Source organism: Sardina pilchardus, chromosome 6, assembly GCF_963854185.1.
Source record: "Sardina pilchardus chromosome 6, fSarPil1.1, whole genome shotgun sequence".
In the NCBI taxonomy this organism is placed as follows: domain Eukaryota; kingdom Metazoa; phylum Chordata; class Actinopteri; order Clupeiformes; family Clupeidae; genus Sardina; species Sardina pilchardus.
Genome location: NC_084999.1, coordinates 33288105 through 33314538, shown reverse-complemented (window position 1 = coordinate 33314538; position 26434 = coordinate 33288105). Strand labels below are relative to the sequence as shown.

General features: G+C 44.5%; 2 protein-coding genes across 5 annotated transcripts in view; one reads left to right on the top strand and one right to left on the bottom strand.

The window, feature by feature from the left end:
- The window catches only part of mroh1 (maestro heat-like repeat family member 1), a 35714-nt gene extending 29608 nt beyond the window's left edge, over nt 1-6106 (bottom strand). For all 4 annotated transcript variants that reach the window (XR_009939726.1, XM_062539585.1, XM_062539583.1 and 1 more), the window contains exons 1-9: nt 5889-6106; nt 5315-5423; nt 4894-5039; nt 3950-4081; nt 3595-3757; nt 3174-3272; nt 2798-2949; nt 1479-1619; nt 976-1068 (exon numbers count right to left, since the gene is read on the bottom strand). Coding sequence is in view for 3 of the 4 variants with exons in the window: in XM_062539585.1 (XP_062395569.1) it covers nt 976-1068; nt 1479-1619; nt 2798-2949; nt 3174-3272; nt 3595-3757; nt 3950-4081; nt 4894-5039; nt 5315-5336 (948 nt within the window). In the remaining variant the exon portion in view is untranslated. The remainder of the gene's footprint in view (nt 1-975; nt 1069-1478; nt 1620-2797; nt 2950-3173; nt 3273-3594; nt 3758-3949; nt 4082-4893; nt 5040-5314; nt 5424-5888) is intronic.
- Nucleotides 6107-22027: 15921 nt separating this feature from the next.
- Nucleotides 22028-26214, top strand: LOC134082199 (basic helix-loop-helix transcription factor scleraxis-like). Its single transcript, XM_062537848.1, has 2 exons — nt 22028-22868; nt 26105-26214. Exons 1-2 carry the CDS (start codon nt 22311-22313, stop codon nt 26141-26143), a joined length of 597 nt encoding a protein of 198 aa, XP_062393832.1. The 5' UTR covers nt 22028-22310; the 3' UTR covers nt 26144-26214.
- Nucleotides 26215-26434: the final 220 nt, after the last annotated feature.

Sequence of the window (26434 nt, the reverse complement as noted above, 5' to 3'; positions counted from 1 at the left end):
CTATAATTCCAGTAATGTACATCGTAAATGCAAATCAGGCTTCTTGGCCAAGTGTACTTGCATATGCAAGGAATTTGGCCTTTATCCCATCCATGAATTAGTGAACACACACAGCACACAGTCAATACACAGTGAGGTGAAGCACACACTAACCCGGAGCAGTACAAGCCCGCAGCCCTAACCAGTAGGCCACGGCTGCCCCCAGCAAATGACAGTATATGACAAAAGTGATACATCCTGTGGTGTTGCACATACTGAATGATTTGCAATATGGGTTATCTTAAAGTCTCATCAGTACAACAGAACTCATAACAGTTTGACTGGCAGACAAGTGCAGTTAAAAGGTCAGGGAGCACTGCAATGATCTACACTAGGTAGGTGTTAGTGTGGTGAGGGTCTACCAGGTGGGGTGTGATGGCGTAAGTAAAACATTCTTACTGTATTCTGATGCGTTCATGTTACTCCTAGGTAGAACATTTGTAGTAAAGTGCACCCCGTTGTACAGGGCTTTCTCTGGCTCCAGAAAGGCCGACATTAAGTAGGACATTTAGGCCGGTTTACCACCAAGGCCTTGTAGCTCAGGAACATCAGTGATAACATGGGCCAAAGGAGATAGCAGCTGGAGCTGTATGTGTGGATTTTGCCATCTGGTCAGAGCCGGTTTTGTACAAGGGTTGCCACCTACTGTACCACGTTGGCATGCTTTAACGTCACAATGTTTTAGTAACAGACTTGGTCTTAGGATTTGAATCAAAGATGGATCGAGGAAGCGAATCTGATAGTCTTCTGTCAGGATGCTCAGCAGCCGCTGAGAGACTTAGCATGTGTTCTGTTATTCATTTATTGTATCATCTACAATAAATCATCATCTAATCGCCCATCCTGATCCAGCCGTCAAGCTTTATTGACCATCTTCAGTTCAGACATTAGAACTGAAACCCAACGCAAGCACAAGAGGATCCAGCAATACTCTACCTGCTGGTGCAGAGCCTGAAGCAGACTGTCCAGCTGAGTCTCCAGAACCCGGCTCCCCATGCTCACGGAAGCATCTAGAACCTGGCACAGACTCTGAAAGGACAACACACCATGCATCAGCTTTTTAGCTACACACAGGAAATGTGTTATTCCTTGTGCTATTGGCTGAGCATACAGCAGTCAATCAACAAAATGTCAATTATCAATATAGCACCACATGTACAGTAGGATACAACAACAATGCACAACAGGGCTGGACAGGGTTGTACCCCTGAAAGGCCTCCCTTTACAGTACAACATGCCCGGTCTCTGGCCCAGAACTGCTAAACACCTGCTAGGTGCCTGAGTGAGCATTTCACCAAAGTTATCAAACATTAACACACAGATGCCCACCATAACGTACATCATTAACAACACTGCAATTCACATGCACTGCTAACTGAAATGAAACAACTGGACAAGACAAGTCTAGCCTCCATACAGAGCCTCATGAGTGGGCTTACCTTGCTGATGATGTAATGCTCGGGGTTCTTCTTGTAGAGAGAGAGGATTGTGGGTAGGAGTTTGGGCAACTGCTCCTCCAGCTTATCGTGTGCCATCAGGTGGCTCATGGGACCAAGCGCTTCCGCCACAGTCAACCGCAGCTGGGGTGCACAACACGACACACGACAGAGTCAGGGCTCCACGCTCAGTTAGCAACACAAAACCGGTTCAGCTGGGCTTATCTGTGAGGCTGATGCAACATAGCCCACATCCTCAGTCATCTACACTGTTGCTCTGGCCACACTGTGGCTTTGAGTTATGCACGAAACAAGGTGGTCATGACACCATGTTAAACAGGGATGCACACTGGTCATGGTTAAAAAAGGTGTTGAAAAAAGAGTGCAGATGTCCCAGTACAACGGAAGCATTGCCGTTCCATTCCATTTGGAGTCTGGGCCTATACTACTCCCATCTCTCTCCGTTACGCATCTCCTCTCATCTCCTCACTGTCCTATGATAGAAAAGCTACAAGGCCCAGAAATAGAACTGAAAAGATGAGAACATTGTGTGGAAAGCTAAAACTACACTGGGTGGAAGAGATTCCCTCTGCTGGTTAATAGGTCAGGAGTGAGGTGGTCATGACGGAGACCAGTCGAATCTTGGCAGTTTTATCCAGCATGGAGCAGGATTTATATGATGACAGAGGAGGACAGTTGACACCACTTAACCAATGTACATAACCAATAGATGGTGTCAATATTAAACAACACAGATATGTATTTTCATTCAAATTGAAGAGACAACTGCATTAAAAACTGCTGTTCTTCTGTTTACAAGAACAATATGTTTGCAGTACTTCCAAAAGGATTCAGTAAGAACTTAATGTACAACTTCCATTTAATTTCACCACTGGTTACATCCCTTGGACATTGAAAGTGAACTAAGAGTGTCCAGACCTATTCTCAATTGAGGCCCAATTAGAGGCAGAGCAGGGTTGACAAAATGTGTCATCTGCTTTTAGCCTTCTTCCTCTAAAATGCTTGAATGATGCAACTCTAGTTATTCACCAATGCACAACATGTACAAGGGGGAACTAATAGAGAGAATACTCCCATGGTATCATTATTATTCCCCTATTTTAAATTCAGTCTCAAACTCCAGGAGGACCTTTGAATTGAAGCAGTCTGAGCTAATTCTAGACAGCGCAGAGAGACTTCTTCAGAGAGGGAGATCAGGGGCCAGACGGCAGGCCGTGACTTCTATTTGAACAAAAGCACAGCTCTTGTGCACAAACTGGATTAGCTCTAATTGGTGCGCTGCTCTCCCTCGTTAAGTGTACCTTGGACTCGCGGCTCTGGAGCCAGTTGGAGAAGAGGATGTCATAGGAGGCGTAGATCTCGCTGGAGAAGGTGTCCTTGCGCACGGTGGGATCCGGGGCCTTGTCCAAGTTGGCGAGGTACTCCAGAATGCTCTCACTGAAGTGCGAGAGTGCTGCGGCACAGGGAGAGAAGGCACAGATTGGCCTGACTCAGTTCAATCCACACGCCGCAATGAGTCACAGTGCACAACACAAAGCTGTCCTAACATAGCCAAAGATTAAACACAGACTTGGTGTTTATTCGGTTTTAGAAAAACAAAGGCAACACCAACCAGTAACTAAACAAACTCATGGCGGCCCTGGCGACCTTGAAATAAATGCTATCAAGTTGACTCACCAGAGGAGAACACCCACTTCATATTGTCTTGTTTAGCCATGCCCAGCATAGGCAGCATAGTCCCCAGGATGGCATTGAGGAAGGGAACCATTCCGTAAACTATAAAACAATTATATGTTTGTATTTTAGTGCACATTAGATATACATTTTAAGCATTTATTGTCTATATTGTCACAACTCTCCTTGGATTCTTACAGCTCTAAAAAAAACTAAGAAAATAAATATAAAGGATTCTCTATATTCTATATATGGGAGTGGATGCAGTTCATTTTGTATGAAACATTTACTCAACACTGAGCATGACACCTGAAGTGAATCAATTTTGCAGAGCACCGTGACAACAAAAAGGTTGCAAAACATGTCTAGTGTGTTACATGCTTTTGAAAGCAAATTGTTACAAAAGACATGTTGCATATCTCACCATTAGAATCAGAGAGACTGGCTAATGTTTGGACCACAAAGAAATGTGGCAGGACCCCTGGCTGGAACTTGCTTAGGATCTCCTCCATTATGTCATTGATGTGTTTGTTACCAACTGCAACCAGTATGTTGCTAGCTGCCTGCTGCCAATCTGGAACCACCTCCTGAAAGGAGGAAATATCAGAAAAAAATCATGGCTCTTCACATCCTAATGTATAATGTAATGTATAATTAGAGCACTTTGATATTAATGTTCAGATGCCTTGATGTATTAGAATAGAATATTTAATATTAGAATTATTTAGAACATTCTAATTATTTTGATACTATGAAAATGAACAGTGGGGCTGTCTCACCTTTGACCTGGTCATTTCATCTGAGGCCAGAGAAATGGTGCTCTTGATTTTAGGGTAACTGATCTCATCGATCTTGCTCTTCACCACCAGCTCAATAGTCTGCAGGATGACAACTCTGTGTCCAACAATCAGCTGCAAAGGAAACAGGGAGAAGGGAGCAGCTCCTGTCATTCAGGTGGAACTGGCTTTGGGATCTTGCGTCACTCTGAAGGGCTTGCCAAGTCAAACACTGGGATTCAAACATTAGTCCCACAGTCATCACATGCTTAGTCTTGTTAGCATCATAAGTTAGGCCTAACACTTCCTCCAGAGCAGCAGTGTGCAATACCTGGGGTGTAACAGACAAGTTGGCTTGTACCCATGTCCTTAAGTCACAGTTTGGATCAAAATTAGTAAGCCTGTAAGTACCACTACCCTAAAATTCACCAACAATACTGCTGATGCAGATTTTTTGGCTTTTAAAGTCCCCTTAATTACACCTTTACACCTCTATGCAATACCACAGAAAAAGGCAGATAATCTGAGATCTTCATCTATCCCCCCCCCCCCCCCCCGCCACCCCCCCCCCCCCCACACACACACACACACACACACACACACACACACAGCCTGATTTCCTGTTTTGAACTGATACAGGCCAGCAATCACATGATATCATGTGACATTATCGTGAAAACCACAATATCACCATGACAGGAGGGCACCGGGTCAGGCATCATGCTGTGATCAATCAATTACAGAAGACACACCCTGCATATGAACAGGACCAATGCTTACACAGCAGTGTCTACATGTCTAATGATATGATGAAGATGTCAATCATCCACATAAACTCCGCACATATGGGCTACACACATTATACATCATGTACAGGTCCTAGCAATAAGAATTACTATCAGCAAGAAAACAGCGGTCCTTTCTAACCACTGGTAGCAGTGACTGACCTTAGGATGCTTCACTAGGTAGTCCTGGCACATGGAGAGGACCCTCTCTGGCTGCTGGTTGCCCAGAGTTAGTATGGACTTCCGCACCTGCTCCTGCACTAATGAGTCTTTATCATTAGCCGCATCCAGCAATGCCAGGGTCACCTCTGGGCAAGACAAACACAAACAGAAGAGTCAGAACTCCAACCAGTCTTCACCTGTACCTGAAGCTTTACTTTGTTCTCAACTCTATGGTTAAAATGCAATGGGGGTATACACAACAACAAGAGGTGTGTCATCTGTGGATGATAATTGCTTAAGGTAACATACTTTACACACTAGGCTTATGACTTAGGAACCAATCTCAATTAAAGGTCGTGCTGTTACAGTACATGTTTGATGGGTTCCTATCAGAGCAGCACTGTAACTCGGGTCTACTCACGGTCCACATCCAAGTCCTCCATTTGGCCTGATGAAAGGCTAACAGCACGCGAATTAGGAATGCATCGAGGAATGACGTTCCAGAATGGTCCCCTCCTCTGTTAACCTTTCTGTAACGATAAGAACGTCCAGGTGCTGTGTTTATCATGGGGTATGCATTACACTTTCAGCCACCTTGACATATCGAGTTTCTTATCAACCAAAACGCTATCAGGCAACATTAACAGCGACACATTCCATAAATTACATCTAATAAATGAAGACTATTGAATACCCGATTATGTTATCACTGTCTGCAGGCTACGAAGCTCCACGGTCGGAAGAAAGGACAGGTTAGCTTACTGCACTTCCTTGTTAAAAGACTATGCACTGACGTTAACTTGCATGTGCTGCTGATGACAACTGCTAGCTCTATAGCCAAACAGCCGTCAAGCTTTGGTGTCTGTTAACTGTTAGCATAGGCTATTTCCCCTACCTTTAAGAACACAACACTATCCTATTAGCCCAAAACGATTCCACGAATGCAGGGCCGATATCATTTACAACCCAAGATAAGCTTGTCTGGTTAAATTTACCGTTTTAGTGTGTAGCTAGCGCTCCTCCTCTCCTAGAAGGTGCTACACGAAGTTAATCCGATCCCTGTGCAGGCCAGTCAGTTTCAAAGGCAAAATGATGAGAATGAAGACGGCAACATACAGAAGGTTACGGGAGTGTCATTGATGTTTCGATACAGTAATGCTATTTCTCAATCGCTATGGTGAAACCGCTGTCATGTAGTGTATGACTGCACAAAACACTCCATGTAAACACGCCTAATCATGTGCTTCTACTCAGCGAGAGCGTATCATATCCGAGTGGGCGTGCCAGACAGACCTGTCCACCAAACCTTAACCAGGAAGAAACAGCTAATGAAGCCTACTGCAGACTGGTAGGGAGAATGGTATCCTATTCTGATACAGCCTACTGTAGTGTGGATCGGGAAGTCTTGCTTCAACGGTTTATCATTATATCACTGAATTATAATAATTCTATCACTTCGCGTTCTTTTGAAGACAGCAGTCTTTTCTCCCATGATAGCCTATGGGCTACTATGCCAGTCAGTAGGCTACAGAATCCAAATTATTTTTTCATTTCATCATCAACTCAAGCCTGCTCTGCATGGCCTACATTAATTGCAGTGGAAGGAACTATATGTAGCACAGGCCAATCAAAAGCCTATCATTCAAAGAATCTCACAGGAGTGCATCATCACTCCATCCACTTAGATGCAGATGAATGGGCCCCTCAAGGTTTCACTATTCTCCTCCTCCATCCAACTGCCAGTAGAGGCAGCATTTGTTCAAAAGTACATTTTATCAGTGTGCATCTCCAACTCAGAGTGTGTAGGCTAAATGTGGATTAAGTCTCAACGTGTGTTTGTTATTTGCTGTTCCATGATGGCACCATGATCTGCACCTGGCTGCCTCGCCTCAATCTTGATAGCCGACTGTAGGCCTATAAGACAAATGAAAATGTTTATTAAACGTTTTATGTTGATTTCGTTACTCTCTGTGTGTGTGTGTGTGTGTGTGTGTGTGTCTGCGCGTCTGTGAAAAAAAGTAGGCTAACGGGCAGGTGGAAAAGTGCATGCATTCACAGACACACACACACAGTCTCTCTCTCTCTCCATTTCTCTCTTTGATTTTTTATGAATTACCAGATGATTTGGTGACTTCTGCAGAATACTGATGTATTACCTAATTGACCATTAAATGAACATAAAATCCAGTTCACCGGATGCCAGACTGATTCGTATCCAAGTTATATTCCCCCTAATTAAAAGCGTGATTTGCAAATCTGGCCGTTCTCTTCTGTGTCTCTCTGCACAGGGGTCTGGGCCAGCCTCACTTCCCTCTGGGTGCTCTGGAGCTCCAGCTCTGACGGACCACTGACAGCTTTACAGAGCTAGACCAGACAGAGCGCATCACTGCTGTCTCATTAAATGACACTACACTAATAACACACCAAATGATGAGGCCACAGAGACTGTGTCAAAGAGCAGTGAGTGTGCTCAGATCCAGGACTGTGTGTGTGTGTGTGTGTGTGTGTGTGTATTGGTGGGTGGAGGACAATGGACAAGTGCCATCAGGACATGAGTTTTTGTCCTGTTGAGAATGTGAGGTTAACGACGGGATGGCAGGAGACACAAGTCAAGTCTGAGAAGCGCTGGCCCTATTGCTTGGGGGTTTTACACTAGCTAGGCTGCTCAAATTATATTGGTGTTGTTGAAACATTTAACATGTTACTAACATCAAGCGCTATGTAGAATACAGCTGCTATGCTACTGACCATAGCTATTCAGTTACAATATTAGCCATAAATAAGGGTTGTGGCACGGTGGAACTGAGGTAAAGGATACACATATTTATGCCTCTTTGGCAAGGCTTTTTGTCATTGTTGAGACTTCTAAACAGAGAGAGAGTGAGGCCAGTGTAATGCGCAATAATAGCTGGGTCTCAGGCTCACAGCAGAGTTGTTAAGACTGTCCAGCGCCGATGAAGACGGGGAAAGCAGGTGTGTTTGCTCAGCTGAGGGCTCGTGGTCCCACACTAAACCCAAACACCTCTGTCCGGAGGGACCCGATGGAGCCACTCATTTTTATCTACAGTTTGCTGGAAAAAAATCATTCCATTCCATTTGACATAAGTCATGTCGCCGAGATTGGCAGTTTAAGTGGTGCTGAACAGATGGAGAAGAGGATTTCTGTGGGACAGATGATGTACACAGCAACCATTGGCTCGTTATGCTGGCAGGTCAATGCTTATTGGTTGCTGTATTTGTAATGAGGATGTGCTCCAAATATTTTGCCCAAGATACATGGCTGTAGTCTGAGGAGCTGTTGCTTCAGAAATGTAACCTCAGCTGAGAGCTCCAGAGGCAAATACAGTAACAGTTCAATCAATCTACCTGCCGTGGGTTTGGCACTGTGTAAATCCAAGATCATATATGACCTAAAGGGGAGACATGAATGAGCGTCTGTCATGTCTGCTGTGTGTTTATGTGTGCATGTCCACGTGGATCAAATGGCTAATCGATCACCTCCACCTTTGTTATTACAATGACATTTAATATAGCATCGCAGTGTTTTCTATTTTAATGTGGAATAATCACCCTTAAGCTCGGAGGAGAAACCTTAGCAGACGCTGCAGTGTGAGGTGAAGCCGTGTCATCCAGCTGAGGGGATTTGTGTTTACAGTGGTTCACGCTGGATCACACGCAGCTCATTATGAAGAGCACGCGTTCAGTGTGAAAGACGCCGTGAAAGAGAAAGTCACTGGCCACACATGGCACTCATGATGCGTGGATGACTGCTCAACTCCGCCATTGATGGAGTCATTTGCTCGCATTCTGATCCAATTAGAGGGAACTAATCAGTTGGATTAAAGCAGGTGATGCAGCGTCTGGCGAATAACAGCCTGCAGGAGAGGCAAGGACACGGAATGGTCCGGATTTAGGAGATGTTGATTTAGCTTCATGCACACCCACCTCTGTTAGAGAAAGAGAGAATGTCATGGGGTTAATTACATGTTGCATAGCTATGTGGACACATATTGTAGGTTTAAAGACAATAAAATGAGAGAGTACAATTTAAAAAGCCATGTGGGAATGCTAATTTAATCTGAAAACAGATGCAGGGTAACTTCTAAAGTGGAAAATAATCCAAATCATAAAATTAGAGGAGGCCTATTTCATTCATTTAAGACAAAATTATTAAATGCAAAGACTTACGGTATTTCTCCAGGAATTCCAGAAAAACTTTGAGGCAAACATCCTTAGGTATGTCCCTGTTTGAAAGGTCTGATTGTATTTCACAGCTCACTTTAGAAGGGCCATCATGAGGGGAGTGAGTCATGTCAGTCAATCAGAACTGCCCCCTAATGGTAAAAAACAAGCAGTTACTTTATCGGTAAAAGTTTCAGCACTTATTGTCCACAGGGAGTGTTCCACTGAAGATTGTAACAAACACTTGTCATTGTTCTTTCAACATTTAAAAGAGGGAAAGAGTCTCAAAATTCTCAGAGAATCTCAGAGCTCTTAAGAACCTTGATGTGCTCACACACGGTGTCCTCACATTATCCTATAGCACCTGTAGCCTACAGTATGCTATATCACCCCCGGTCATATCACTTTGTGCACATTTTCTGGCACTAAGGAAAATGGGGACATCTCTGCCATGTTCCCCTCTAAGTAGACAAGGCATTTTTATGGAGTTTTACAACCCAAGTGGGCTCTCTCTAACTAACTATAGTTGGGTGTTTGAACAGCTGTTAACTAGAATTTGAATTTTCCTGAGGGCTCTCAACACTTGCAAAATATGAGCACACTTTACTTTTTTCACACTTCTCCAGCTGACCTCTGCCAGGTTGTACATCCGTAAATCTGCGCACATAAAGTCGGAGTTGAGTCGCAGCAGCGGGCCACCCTCGCTCCCTCTCGCCCGCGCTGCCCGTCCCTGAGCTCATGTGTTTGTGTTGGGCTGACCCCGTCGCGCTGACATGGATATAGGGGTCGACATACGATAATGTTTGGATAGCGGATCCCTTAATTGCCAGTTTAATTTCCAAATTCCATAAATCATAGTTCCCTATTCTTGTTTGAAGAAAAAAAACATGCACTCGTATGACATTTACTGAAGGTGAAAATATGTTTTGGCTCTGCAGAGCTTGGTTTGATACAGAGAGACAGAGCAGTCTCCTGTTTCTCGTGTTTTGTTTGGATGTTGCGCATGCCATTACATATTCCCCCACAGACTGCTAAAGGGATGTAATATCAGCGCACTGCTGTGGAAACTGGCCTGTTGTGGAACGCTTAGCCAGCATCCAGAGGCACGTCTGCTTCAGGATCGCATCTCCTCGACAGCTAAACAACAAGGCTGAGCCACCTCAGCTCATAAGATAAACCCAACAACATTGGACTCGTGCTTTTTAATATTCATTTGACCACAGTGATTGACTTGTGTTTCACTGCTCAGTTTTAACTGGCATCAAAGCAAAACAGTAGGCAACATGTTTTCCAGTATGTTAGTGTTGCAAGTGAATGTCAGAGACATTGGGAATAATGTGGGAAAGCATGTGGGAATGAAGACCAGTGAGTCTTATACTGTATACAAAAATAGGAAGCTCTCGATTTTACGTTTCAGTGACCCTCATACTAACATGTAATATAGATTGATCATTATTCATCATTCAGTTAATTAAAAATATCACCTTTAGATTATTGTCAATGAATTAATGATAATTAATTGATGATATTTTATCATTTGTCTACTAACTTTAGCCTTGCTTATTTGGATAAAGGCTATTACTAAAAAATGGATTCACAAAGCAGGTGACATGATATTTTATCCATTAAATCAGTAAACCGGAAAATAATTATATTAAGCCTATACTGGAATTTTAAGCCATACATTTTCTGATTTCAATACCGTCTTGCGATGAGCAAACTGAGTGATCATACTGCATGCCAGGCCTTTGGTTTGACACAGAAGAGTTTTCTTCATCTACGGTAACTCTTCTGTCCACCAACTGAAAAAACACAAAACAGACCATTTTCTTGTCATCATGATTGTTCTTGATTTATGATGCAAAAATAATAGTTTTGTCATAAATAATTGCCCTCTGTTCATAACAGCTGACCTATAAAATTGGTAGACCTTTGTTAACCAATTCTAAATGACACCAGTCATGTATGACGGAGGTCTAGAGTTAGCTCAGCCGTAGGCCTGGACTGTGTGAGGTGAGCTCTATGGATAACAGCTCTGTGGCCAATAGAAACAAAAGGCCAGCTCAAATGGCAGGAGGGACACAGCAGAAAATGTAGGGGCAACAGAAATAGGAACTTGAGGGCTGGTCTGGAGGCAACAGGAAAACCAGGAAAAGCAGGAGCGGCAGTGCTGGAAAACGGGATCCCGTACATTCCACTCTGTTAGTGTTAGTGGCTTGACTTTGTGTGCATAAATTACACCGCGCTCATATTCCTATCATAACATTTACTTGTGTCTCCAGAGATGGGAGAAGGGGTTTCTATAGCTTCAACAGCCACCAGGGAGAAATCTGCACAACTCTCCCTAACAACTGCCATACATGTCAGTCATATCACTATAAATAACAGTAAAAAATAGTGATTTTGCATCGAGAAGGAGCATACATTTAAAACAAAATCATCAGTCTGTTGGATCATCAGTCTCTTCAGTGGCAGGTTTGGGAAAAGACAGATTCTAAACTGAACCCCACAAGATGTGCTTATGCTTACCAGAATGGACCTCTGCTCATAGATCACACAGTTCACTTTGCAACACGCCACACGGTTGGGAAAGCTCAGGCTAAATGGCAGTCTCCTCTCCACAGTCACAATTTCACAAACTGAAAAGCAAGCAGACAGAGAGAACATTTAGTAGCTTTAGTCAGTGGTGGGTGTCCAGCAGGAGAGGGGTTCACAGCACTGGCATGGTAGCAGAGTTCATAGGGGTAAATGGAGGCCTGTGCCCTGGTGTGGTTTAGGCCTTTTTACTCAGATAGGACAGTGAAGAGTGACAGAACAGACAAGTGGGAGAGAGAGGGGTGGAGTCAGGAAATGCCCACCAATCGGATTTGAACCCGGGTCTTTCATTTTGAACTTGACTTTTGCGTGTGAGTGTGCGTGTGTGTGTGTGTGTGTGTGTGTGTGTGTGTGTGGCACAAACAGCCGCTTCCTTCTCTTCCCTCCTCTATCTCGTTCTAGCACCTTCGCTTCTCGTCCTTATAATGTGGGCACTCTTATTCAGTAAGAGCACTGACAGATGCAGTAGACATCCTAGCTAAGGCCTCATCTGCACTGTAGCCTGAATGTTATTCTCTTGCTGTAAGTCCAACTGGATAAAAACGTCTGCCAAATGAATAAAAGTAATTTAAGTTAATGCAACAAATAAAACGATTATATAACAGTGATGAGCAGATGGAAGTATTCTGAGACAATGGCTCCGACCTCCTGTTCATTTAGCTTTCCATGATTTTTGTGCTTGACCCCATTATATTTCTCTGCTTCAGTTTGAGACAAAACATTCTCCTCTGTTCTTTACCAAAAAAATATTTTATATTAGGCAGACCTAGAAGACTGATTGTTTTCAAATGCATCATCAGGGAAGCATTTTAATACCAAAATTCCGATATTAGTGTCAAAAAGATTTTTCAAGAAAGGGAAACAGGGAAAATGTGCACATGGATGAAGTATGTCAAGGTTTTTCCATTGAAAATGTCCAGGGAAACTTTAGTAATATTTATCTGTGCTGTTCAGGATGACATGTAGAATACAATAGCTTTTCTTTACTCAATCATTGCAGATTACTGATTCAATCATAGTTTGCTCAGTGAAAAGAAGACAGTATTCTAATGTCTGTTTTTTTAAATAGATTCACCACAAGTTTATGATACTCAAATGTGGTTGCACATTGAGTGCTTTGAAGAATTCTCAAACACTACTGCAGCATATAGTGTTGTTACATTGTGGAGTTAAACCAACACTGAAAGCCATATGTGTTTTCCTCAAAAATCCAGCACTGTTTAAATCCTTACTTAAGTAGATTTATATTGGAAATGAAAGTCATAACATGTCTGGTTCGGTATTCCCTCAACCACTTCCACAATAACTACTCAAGTGAGACTCAGACATCAATAATGGCCTGAGCGCTGTTTGCCAACAGTAAATTAAACTAATGTCCTAATGATAAGGCCCTATCAAGATAGTACAGCATAATTACACACAGAGCCATCAGCTGGCCCGGTCATAGGAGAGTAATGAGAGGAGGGGCTCCGATGTCCAAATGTGAACGCTCTGGAGCTAGCACTCACACATGACCTGAGTGATTGATGCTGTGGGATTGAATTTTTGTCTGTGGTTTGAAAATAATCAGCTCATCATCAATAGTTCATCACTGCAGTGCTTATAGAGAAAGAGCATTGAACTCCCACCATCCATCAGTGCAGAGCTAAGCTCAGTTGGGTTTGTTTACCTTAATGAGAGCTGGAGGACATTACCCATGATTCTGCAATAGCAAACACACTGGCCTAGTCTGGACCGTCTCGTGTCACAATGCGATTAATAGGAGACACATCATTGCGTAGGGACTAGGTGTTATCTACTGTTCTCAGATGTTTGGAAGAGAGAGCAGGACCATGCTCTTAATGTGGTGTATAGAATCAGAGCTCCCTGATTATACATGAAAAGTTCCCTGAAAAGTTCATGTTTAAAGTGACAAAAATGTATGATTATGATAAAACATTCACATAGCTCCTCGTTGAATAACAATGCTAAATTAACTTTAACTAAATTAACTAAATCCATTACTTGATGTCTATCGGCCATAATTGTGGACATGGACAAAACTTAAACTTGACCTTTGACCCCATGCCCTTGAGCATCTAATCACTTGGAGTGTTTGTGATGGGTCAACAGTGTGTGAATGTGGATCAAAATCCCTGAACATGTGTGGGAGATATCAAACTATGAGTAATGTACAGTGTCAAGTATGAAATAGATGAATGACTAACATTACTTTTTTGCAAATAAAATGAGGCAAAAAATAAATCATTCTACATGGCACAAACTTTATTGACGCACCTGAGGGTTGTGGTCATTTAGCAATGCTGTCACTTTCTATCAGCCACCAAGGGGACCTCAGTTCCCTCTTCTGGATACAGGATGATCTAGTGTAATTTAGAATGGTGTCTGACAGACAATATGCCTGCACATAAGACACAACACCGCAGCCTCAGGCAACCACATTGCCCCAGGTCTGGGAGCTCTCAACAGCTCTCGTAACACCCGCGCTCCGTCTTACACAGCAATGAGTCCAGGTCCCAGGTTGCGTTGAGGAGGGGGAAAAGGTTAAACACACTCCACAAATTCAAAATATTATCATTTGTGGAATAATACCACTGACATAAACCATGCGGTGACCTAAAAATGATGGATCTGCCATAAAGCGAAGAATGTCCTTCAGGCCCACTTCTGTTTTTCTGTCAACCGCTGTTTCCATTGGCAAGATCCTCCACGAAGATCTAACTTTCACGAGGAGTCTCATGGTCCATGCATGTGTGGTTGCGTTTTATGAGCTCGCGAGACAAAAGTGGCAGTAGCACATTTCATCCGTTGGAAGGGCCTCCCCTGTCAAGTCCGGAGCTGCGCTACGGTGTGAAACTGAGCATGGCCTCGAGCGCGCTCAGGGTCTCGCCGAGGCACGGAGACCACTTAGTCCGTGACTTCTGAGTGAACCTGATGGCAGGAAATGGTCTCGGACATCGGCTCGCTGTGCTGATCTGCATACTTAAAATGGCAGATGGCCTCACCCTCCCCGCTGACGGCTATAATGGCCCAACGGTTTCATATGCGGCATTTGACTAAATGAAACTGCGGCTCATTGAGCGCAGGGTGCGTTCGGCCACCCTTGAGAGAAATTCAGGTTCGCTTTCTCATGACCTTCTTCCTGAACCAGGGGGGGCCCTCCCAGGCCGCTGAGCTGGCGCTGTTGTGACACACACTGATCTTTATAGCCCTGGTACTTCGTTTTACTAGTGCGAGCTGTGAGAACGTGCACTGTACATGGCCGGATCGCACTCATGTAATGTTCCTGTCAGAGTAAGAGAAGCTTGAAAGTATCAGTCATGAAATCCCTCTTGTTTCCCCTAGAGGAAGTACTGCTCCGTTTGGTTTATTGTATTGTAATATAGGTGAATACCACCTAAAGTCCTCGCTGGCTTACGGCAGAGAGATGTCAGAAGTCTGCAAGCCTCTCTCAGTGGCTCTGCAGTGCTGTGTTCGACTCACTAACAGCTGAGCTACAGAGGGCCATGCGGCGTCATGCCATACACTGGGCACGGAGCGCGAGAAAGGGACAGGGATTTGGAGCTGCACGCCCTCTGAGCCGGAGAGATTATTGTATCATAGCGTTCGCGCAAATCAGCAGAGACTCATCCTCTCCACTCACAATCAGCCAAAACGGCTCTCCATCATAAATCCACAGTTTCCCCGCTGGAGGAATGGAAAAAGTTTGAATTCTTAGGCACAATAAAAACTCTATTGTAATGGGTCTTTGTGGTAATTTATGGTGTTTCATCAAGCATGCAGCAGATTTGAATCATAAGCTTCTCTTCCCAATGTTGATTTCTCTCTTTTTACAGCGTCACTATATGCTCTGCTGGTGTGATTTAGCTGCCTCTAAAAGCTGCCCCTGATGTAGTCTGGGTGAGGGCCATGCTCTCATATGACCTGCAAACAAGTCAGGACACCACAGGGTATGACAGTGGGATCAGACGCACACAGACGCTGGATGGGATTCCATCAGTTGTTTGATTGGAGGTGAAAATGGATCTGAAATGGTTATGAAATATGTGGGAGGTTTGAAGATTTTTTTTGACTAAATATTGAAGTTGTACAGTAATTCATAGTAGTATTTATCAATGATGAATGGCCATAGGTCATTCTCTCTTTTCAGTGAAAAACAATCCTGAAAGCCCAAGGTTCACATAGAGAGATTCATAGCATTCGAGTAGAATTACAAAACCCCGGTGTCAGACAGGATGTTTGTCTAAGCAAGTCCATTTCTCATACTGGTGTAGGTTTTACTTGAGCTTGCTTCTCCAGCCAGTGCACTCCACTTCCAACCTCAACATCATCAAGGTCATGGCTTCTGGTCAGCATGGTGTGAGTGACCATTTGCTTGACAAAGTTACGGTCATCTCGTTGTTGGGCTTATGCTGTCTTTTGTAAAGAATCACACTATTGATCGCTCAGGGAGACTGCAAAACATTCAACGATGTCCAGTATAATCCAAACATCATTTCAAAATGTACTGCGAGTAAATGCAATCTTATATCCAAACGTGTCAGTTGCCTTTTTGACAACTGATATTTAATTCCTAAAGCAAAATTCACAGGGGCTATGCTATAAACTATTGGAACATTTACGATCTGCATTAAGCATTTTCATATTATTTCCTCATCTGGCATATGACTGTGAGTAGACTGCCAAATGCCATAAAGCTGGATAGATGGAGGGAGAGAGAGGGGGTGAGAGAGAGAGAGAGAGGAAGAGAGGGAGGGAGAGAAAAAAAGAGAGGAGGTAGTGCAAAGTATGGGGGTTGGAGCTGACACCGTGGAGTATTACAGCTAATACACTTTTCAGTTAAGGCTTTGCTTTACTTTACAACACAGAGAGCCAGCAAATATTTGTACCTCAAATCCATCTGCATGTACTCACCCACACCCAAAAACGGATGAGTGATTTTGGGCTGTAATCGGCGCTAACTGCAGCCGAGAGCCAGAGGCATGACCTCATAGTGCAGCATACAGTGGGGAATGATATAAGCAGCTAGTTAGCTACTGCTTACATTACGAATGACCACAAGCAGCCGTCTGAGGAGCAGGGAGCCCACGGAGATGAAATGGAGCTGGAGCCCGGCCCACTCGCAGCCCAGCGCAGCGGGAGGAAGTGAATCACTCGCCCCCAGGACACCCATGGCACCGGGAGGACATGTTAGATAAGCACACCATCACTTATTCTGTGTCATGAAATATTGAGAAACAAGTTGGATGAAATGGAAGTGTCTCTCTTCAGCGATGAGCACCATCCAAATGTTGTGCTGGCTACTTTTTGATTGGTCAGAATTCCTCTGTTAATGAATTAACTTCCACCAGATTGTGGGACTGACCAATGGCTAGCATGGATTCTGTGGAAGAATACTGATAAACAATTTCAGCAACTGATGGCAATGATTGTACTTCTTATTCATGAAATATTTCCATTTAAAGACATCTTAAAGTTTCCATCCACCATGGAAATGATGAATGTAATGAATCATTGCATTCATCATTTATGAAGTATAGTCTAAGAATGTCTAAGTCTAACAATGACATGTAGTGACTACATTTTGACAAATGGATTCAACAACACAGCAGGTTAGCTAAAACATTGCTTTAGTTTCTAAAGTTTTAGTTCAAAATTGGCTTACTTTAATTGAGTGTTTAGTTGATTTCATTTGATGGATCTAAGCTGACTCCACATCTGAGATCAATAATGCATGTTCAGAGGGGAGGGTGTTTTCTACAGTATGCAGTAGATGATCTATATGCAGGGTTACGACCCCACTCTCCTCGACATCGTTTAACAGCTGACCCATCGCGCACATTAGTATTCATATGGAACAGTTGTAATTGATTGACTTAATGTCCTCGCACTGTGATGAATATGGAGGGCTACCCCCTGCTCCTTCTCCCATTCACACAAGAGCTAACGGAGTCTCTTAATCATGCTTAATGAAAACAAATCATTGCAAATTTGAAATTTCCTGTCTCGTAGGCCATTTTCCGTAAAGGAAATGTGTATTTAAATATGTGATTTTTCTTCCTCCCCCCCTCTCAGGTCATGCACAGTGGAATAGTTTTGTGAAGTGCCCATTACATGCACTGAAGCCTCAGTGATGAACGCTAGAAACTCAGTCCTTTCCCCACATCCAGTTTAGGGTCAGGGGATCATCATAACAACAACAGAACGATTGCACTGGTGTGAATAGACAGTTTTCCTTTGAGAAAAAAAAAAATCTTAAACTGTAAATTTGATGTTCTAGATGCCATTTAAACTATTAACACAGTGTCATCTCTATTGTCTCATGCAGACGCGCTAATGCAGTCCAGAGCTCAGTGCAGCTGTTAGTGTTTTACTGGTGTGCTTGTGGTCGGTGGGTGATGGAGAGGGGAGGTCCACTGTGGGCTGACCTGTGTCAGGGTGACTGCGGACGGGTTCCAGAGCCTCGGTGCGGGCGGTCAGGGAGAACAGGCCCCGGTGGGAAGGTCACTTCTGCAATGCGCTTTATGAGCTCTGGCCTCAGAACCCCGCTGAGCCTCACCTGCTTTATAGCACCCACATCCAAAGAGGGGCACACACAAGTAGCCCTACACACACACACGCACACCCACACACACACGCACACACACACACATGCAAACATACACACACACACACACACACACACACATGCATACTTTTACACACACACACACACACACACACACACACACACACGTATACACACACACACACACACACACACACACACATCATTGTACAGTATATGTCACACTCTACTGCAATGACCTCAGAGACAGTTCACCACAACTGTCAGTAGAGTGAAATCATACAGTTTACAGTTTGGCCAATTATAATGATTTAATTAGTGTCTAAATAAAATAGCTTGATATGATAAGTGTAATTGGTGTCTCTCAGTCAGACACTGTTGAGTGTTTTCTGCGGCGTTGAGTGCAGTAGACCAGATATTGGCTCTGGCCCACGTGGAATCGGGGACAGCAGTTGCACTTAGCTCCTCACAAGCCGGAGAGCTCGGCTTCCAAGGGACTGAAGTGTAACGCCATGGAATTTGGACGTGTAGCCGACTGATTCATTTTCTGTAATGAAAAAATAAACCTCTGGATGGCAGACGCAAGAGGAAGCCCAAGAAATTCCAGCACCAGTGGGCATCTAGAATAAGCCGGCTCCCTGCGGCCGGAGGAGTTGAGCCCCTTCCACGGAGCCTTACCTCATCTGCACTGTTCTCGCCGGTGTTACCTCAACTCCACTGCCGGGCCGGAGTCTCGTAAAGCAAGAGGGACATCGTGCTCGTGCTCCATGGCGGTGAGATAGCTACGGGTCAGAGAGTTTCCATTGAGACGACCTGTTGTTCCCTCCTCTGTTGTAGCTCTGGACTGAGGAATGGCAGTGGTCAGAGGCATGGCAGTGCATAGCAGTCCAGGCACAGGTGGGAAATCACATGGCGCTGTGTCCCAAATCAGCAGTGATTGAAAGGCTGTGCCTGATGCCTTTGCTCTGTAATTACATTTAACAGTGTCAACTCGTTCTGCTCTATTTGCTTTGATGACATTCAGAAACCAGAGACCATTGAGGACCGCTTGGAGGTTCATTGTCTGTTTTAATTACCTGACGGAAATAAAGTTCCATAAAAATATCACAGTGATTTTATTATAATGCTATTTTTGCTTATTGTTCTGTAAAGTAACTCATAAGAGCTACTATAAAAATAGGAACCAAATGGAAAAGTCGGAGTCAGCGTTGTTTCCACAAAGGGCTTTTCAGACTGGAGGCTTGTTTTTTCCCTTTCTCTTCTTCCCACACGCTTAACGTAAAGTCATAAATAACACAACACTTCTCTTTCATTCTCCTCTCTCTCTCAGCTCTCAATTAGGCGGAAAAAAGAAAATTACCTGTCACGTTATACTTTGTTTCCTACCTATTCTGTTACTGTCCCATTTCACTGTTTTCTCTCTCTCCCTCCCTCCCTCTCTCTCTCCCTCTGGCAGCAGACGTTGGTGCAGCTGCTGGTTGTTTTGTCGTGTCAGGAGCGGAGCTCGAGAGCCGCTGGCCGCTCCCCAGGCTGACCAGACAGACGCAGCCCTGTCCCGCGCCGTGCTCCGCTGCAGACGCCGTAATGACCCCGCCGAGCCCCTCGTGCAGCGGCTCTCCAGGAGCATTTCCTCGTTTTGACAGGACGCTGACCTGCGCTGGACTGGTGCCGCTGCCGCATGGTCAAGGGGGTCTTTATTCATCAGCCGAGAGGATCATATTTTAGGTGCGAAGCAAGGGAGGATGTTGGAGAGTGGGAAGGATTGTCTTCAGATGGTGGATAGCACTACTGGGGTGTCCTGCATGGAGACAGGCTGGCGTAGGCTAGATAATGAGTGTTGTCATTTCTTACTCAACAAGTGTGGGTCACCATAGGACAGTGCTGCAACGCCCCTGGGAAGAGCTCCCAAGCAAACCCACTCCACTAAGGAGTGTCCCGTATTAGTGAGGCCTCAGTGCTACAGTATTGTGCTGTTTCCACAGCCGTGTCATTGTAACTATGCTTCATGGATTATAAGCTTGTCAAATCAAATTATAGGTGACCTTTAGAGAGGCTGGACCTTCAGACAAGTCTCCTCCAGTGGCCGAGCACGTGTTACGAAACCGCTTGTGTAAATGGAGCATCTGCAAAATCAAATCTATTCTTCTGCAAAAATCACTGCTTTGCAATTAAAAGAGAACATTTGGTCCTCAGTCTGTGGCTTTCCTAATGTAGCAAGAATGCATATGAGGAAATATGATGCGCTGTGATGTAACCTTTGGCCAGTGGCAGGAGAATTTCACTATCAGGCAATGTGTTATTGAAAACATAATGAATTCATAAAACTGTGTGGCTCGCTGATTTGTTACCATGGAGGGGAAGCACAAAGTCAGCCATATTGTGCAATGCTATACATTCTGAGGACATTTTGTTGGCAGATGGGTCATTTCATTATTTCAGAGAAGTGTTTTGTACCCTGAAGCACTTCATTAAGGAAGACGGAATCCAACGTTGTGCATGCCACACTCTCCCACGAGTTGGGGGGGAAATCATGCCGTTGCATGTCAATGAAATGACAGGCGGCCATTCTCTCAGCGGCTGGCTGGCTACGGGCTGGCCGCACGCTCCCCTCCACTTCCTCCCGAGTCCTCGAGAGCCTGGAGCACTTCCTGTTTAATCAACAAGTGTGCTGACCAACGGCCAGTGGCCATTATCCACTCTGCTGAGTAAATATTTGGAGTGATGGGAATGATGTGGATTGACATGCTGACTGAAATATTAGACTGAGATATCACCACACTCACGAGCAGCAGGCTATTCCTCATGGCTCCCTCACACACACACACACACACACACACAGCACTATGCTCTAGCTCCTACACACACACACACACACACACACACACACACAGCACCATGCTCTAGCTCCTTTCACAGGAAACAAAGATGGAAGGCAGGCCACTCATCTGTAAACTATATTTATCATCAGCTGTAAAATGATTATTTTACAGCCAGTCTATTACCAATAGAGGTTACTGTACGGTTAATGTGATACATATACGACAATATGATATTAATTATAGTAATGAGTAATATTAGTAATCTTAATGAGACTGTAATGAGCTGCATTGTGCTGAAGTACATTCTAAGCCATTGAATATAGGCCTAGTTTTTAATATTTTATCGTTTCCATTAACAAGAGATATCTGACTGAAATTAAATCTCTGTTTGGTTCATAGCACCATATCAGAGTATAATAATGTACTACTTTTAATGTAATATTTTACCCTCTTCTACCAACTGTGTTCAAACTCACTTCCACAGTCACTCATCCACTCACTCAGTCTCACTCTTTCACACTCCCAGCATCCACTCACTTCCACTGGTTACCACTTCTGTTCTAGTGATCTCACTTTCTCAGTAAGTCACTCTCAGACTCATTGTCACACTCAGCTCAATGCCTATTTATCTCAATGACGAACAGCACTTTGTCTCCCCTTTTTCATGAATCTCTTCATTCAGTCATCTGTTGTGGTGCTCCCTCTCCCTCTCCCTCTCCCTCTGTCTGGTTCACACCCTCACTCAGCTCTCTCACCCACTAACTCACTGAGCTCTGGATCCTTCATGGAGGGGGGGAGTGGGCCAGAGGACCCTCCCACTGGCTATAAAGCCCCAGCATACGGAAACACTCAGCCTCACAGCACACGTGGACCTGGGGCTGCGCAGATGAGCAGCTGAGACTGTCAAGACGACGACACACACACACACACACACACATCCTGACTCGCACAACAACACACGCAGACACACTAGCTACAGAAACACACACACAGAACACATCCACAGACCTTGAAGATTGCTGGGACAACAGCGATGAATCAGTCGGCGACGAGCATCTTGCTCTCCCTCTGCAGAGCTGGGTGAGGAGCTCTGCCGTGGAAAAGCCTCATCTGCCAGGACCACAGGCCTGCCTGTCAGCTCTATGAGAAACAGACTGTGCTGTGCGGTGACTGCCCTGAGTCTGGGGAGAGAGCGGGCCGCCTCTGGCCCACGCGTCTGCTGCTGAGTGGATTAGCAGAGAGGGGGCGCCGAGATGTCCTTCGCCATGGTGCGGCCGAGCGCCGGACACCTCCTGTGCTCGGAGCTGACCGCCCTGTCAGGGGACGAGGAGAACAGCAGCGAGGACTCGCACTCCGACCACAAGTCCTTCTGTCTGGACGCGGCGGGCCTGGGCGGCCTGAAGGCCGCGACCAGGAAGCGCAAGCTGGGCTGCCAGGCGGGCGAGGCGCGCGCCTTCGTGGCCGAGTTCCGGCAGCGCAACGCGGCGAACGCCCGGGAGCGCGACCGCACCAACAGCGTCAACACGGCCTTCACGGCGCTGCGCACGCTCATCCCCACCGAGCCGGCCGACCGCAAGCTGTCCAAGATCGAGACGCTGCGCCTGGCGTCCAGCTACATCTCCCACCTGGGCAACGTGCTGCTGCTGGGGGAGGCCGGCGGGGACGGACAGCCCTGCAACCGCCCGCCCGCCGGCCTCCACCGGACCCCGCGGGGCCACACGCGCAACGCCCCCCCCAGCCCCGGCCCCGACACCGAGAACTCCCAGCCCAAACAGATCTGCACCTTCTGCCTCAGCAACCAGCGCAGGATGGTGAGTATCATATCCCCCATGGCACACTGCTACTGCTCACTAGCACACTCAGCAAGAGCAGCCGCACGGCTCATCTGCTAGACCAACAAACACAGATCAGATCAATACATTTTAGCAGATGTGGTTCAAATCTATTCTCCTTTTGTTTTGTGATCTATATTTGATCTATACAATCTATACTCAATTTTCATGATAATGTAAGTATTTTCATCTAACTTTAGCTCTACACACCGATAAATACTACTCTTGAACCTGAGAGTACAGTCAGAGGGAGTAGGGTGGTAATAGGGTGGAAGGAAGTCAACATTTTACTTGGTAGTTTGTATTCTATTTTTTGTTGTATTTCTTTTCACTACTTATAGGCAAAATTAATGGAGGACAACACAATAATTGTATGTTTCCCTACATTTTGTTTTTCTATGCAAAATTTATCGTATAGAACAATTAGATTATGGAAGGAAATTAGAAAACTACTTTTTTTGTGGTTGGTGTCAAGAGTGCAAAGGGCAAATTTGTTCTGTATTCGTCTGGTCACAAACAGTTTTGTGGAATAATAGATATTATTGTTCATGGGTTTATAGGAAGAGCAGAAGCACTGTATGTCTAACCAATATCCTTTCTGAGGCAATGGCTTGGAAAAAGACTAGAGGACTGACCCAGTCTGTGGTGCTCTATCTTATTTCATTAACATTTGAAAAGTATACTGCTGGCAGTGAGGCTTTTATTGGGAGTTTGAGAAGCAAACAAACTGAAATATGAATGGTGTGGAACAGAAGGGGCAGAGCAGCGTGCGTGTAAACAATGTGCAGGCCAAAGCCTGCACGGCCCCAGTCCCCAGTGAGCGTCCCAGACACGTTCAGCATTCTGGAAACATCTGTTCTAATCCCACAACCAGTACATTTCTACCAACAATTTACTTGAAAATTTATATCCTGCGATTAGTAATACTTTGAGAAAGACACATGAATTCTTGAGCTAAATATATTGTTTTTACAACCCTTAAAAATATTCTCTACAGACCAGTAAAACAAGTATTACTGCGGACTATATGCATTTTAGTGGTTCATAATATGTTCTGCAAGTAAAGCTATGATACAAACTGGATATACAATATACATTGGATTTTTCCTGGAGAACCACTCACAGTATATTATGCATGCAAGCAATTTACATTTCATAAGCAGTTGTATGCAAATGTTTAGACAAACCTGGCAAATTACACGATCACATGTTTTTTTAAGTGAAGAGATGTGAATGCAGTTGCAAATGCCTTACTGTTTCTGCAGTAATGTTGGTTTATTTTTTCATGAATAAAAAAGTAGGAAAAATAAACGGTAGCCCTGTAATTGTGGCAGGGACCCTGGGGGATACAGACAGACATAGAGACACACAGATCTTTTGGCCTGAGATTTACCACTCACATGAACTGCTTACCTGAAAGAAAAATGTGCATAAATTACTGTATCTTTAGCTCAAAATAACATCTAGTAATAAAAGAAAAAGCACTTCTGACATTGATGTGAGTTTATAATCACTCATACAAAATGTTATAACAGTAACACTAAAATATGGGAATGTTTTCAATGAACTGTCACCATGATCTGAAAAATGAGAGTTTTGTTTTGAGTTTCAGAAGATGAATATGCTTTTCAAACAGATTGCAGCTGCCGTGCTTTATTTCACTTATGCCAGCTAGAGTTGACAGGGTTGGCCTGGGGATCAGCTGAATGTATAAAACCTATTTGAAACTCTGATCTGTAGGCTAACACATTTGGCACATAATTACGTCTTGCACACGAGCGGGGAAAAGATATGCCTGAGTGATTCTTGAATCATTTTCACTCTCCAATCAGTGCCACTCTTATCTAACAACACCCCCTCCTCAGTCACATTATCAAGTGTGTGCGTCTCCGTAGTGCTCTGGTCACTTCCACACATGAGTATGGTCAGCGTGCTCTGTGCCTCATTATGAGGTGGCATGTCTGACCGCTCCTCAGCACAGCTCCAGTAAGAGCAGGAGCAGGCTGCTGCTCACAACTCAGAGCTGCTGCTGCCCAGTAAAGGTAATGAGACACATATGGTGCTTCCTGCAGTCTCCACACACACACACACACACACACACACACACACCTGATCCACACACCTCATACACACGTCTCACACACCTCATACACACATATCACAGGCATTAGGAGAGATTGTGTGAACCCAAAGCAAGGGAAGCTGAGACATGTCAGGAAAACAAAAGCAAAACAAACATTGGCCTGGTGCTGCGTGATGATAGGACAGGAGAGAGTGTGATACCGTGGATAACGTGATGTCATCACAGGAAGTGGTATCTAAGGGCATGTTGGAGTGATGTGTTGTCAGAGGATTTGTGATTATCAAGGTAGATGGGATGACGGGAGTGGTCTGATGATGTAAGATGTTTTGCGCTGATTGAGGGGTGGACGGGACATCTGGACAGATGTTGCAGTCGGCGCTCGAGAGCTTGGCGACGCCGGGCGTATTCTGAGCGTGTGCGGAGCTACGCGGCGTGAGACGATAGCAGGAGAGATGCGAGTGGTTACGGGGGGCCTCGATGACAAGGACAGATAAGATGGCCTCTCACAGGAAGTCCCAGAGCTCCCAGTCCACTACACAGAGCTGTGTTTAGCGCTGCGCAGCCAAAGCACACACATATGGAAGCACTTGGACACCTAATCCCCTCCATCAGAAGGGTTGTGTTGGCCCTGTGATGGACATTAAATGATTACATTATCAGCAGACGGATCAGCTGTACAGCTCATCTAGACATACTGCTCCACTCAGCCATATGTAATAGAGGTATATTTATATAAACATGACTGGTGCAATAAGGTGGACGTTTTCTCATCCACAACAGCAGCTATGCTCTGGGCCTGTCTGTTAAAACCCAGAGGACAGTTCTCACGCTGATGGCCTATTATATGGAGATGATTTTTTTGCCATTTAATACAATTGGCAGAACCAGAGCAGTGACATGAACTGCACAGAATAAAAAGCCATTCCTCTGGTAAGAGAAAATGAAAGAGTTTGTGTTTTTGTTGAGTAGTGTATTACTTTTCTTCTGCCTGGTTTCACTGATTTTAAACATGTTGAGATGTGCAGGTTTGATTGGTTAAACAGGGGTTAGCTGACATGTTGTGTAGACATACAGTTTGATGAAAACACATTCAGGTCCAATTAATTTATTTTGCATAATTTGTTTCTTTCAGAACAAGGACCGTGACAGAAAATCAGCAATAAGGAACTAATACTGAAGACCCAAAATGTCACAATAAGAAGATCTCTATGATGTATATACTGTGTTCTTTGTTGTAAATATACAAATGTATTTAAAACTATTCTACAATGACTTGTCTGTATTTTCTATTGCTGCAGTATATTCATGTCTAACCAAATATTTGATTTGGCTTAGGGTCTCAGGAGCACTGAGACAAGTTTGAAAGAGAGAGGGGGATCACTGACCCTCACTGGAACACATTCAGAGCTGAGCCATCAATACAAAAACAAGTTCTGAAGAAGTGTGACCACTCACATTCTCA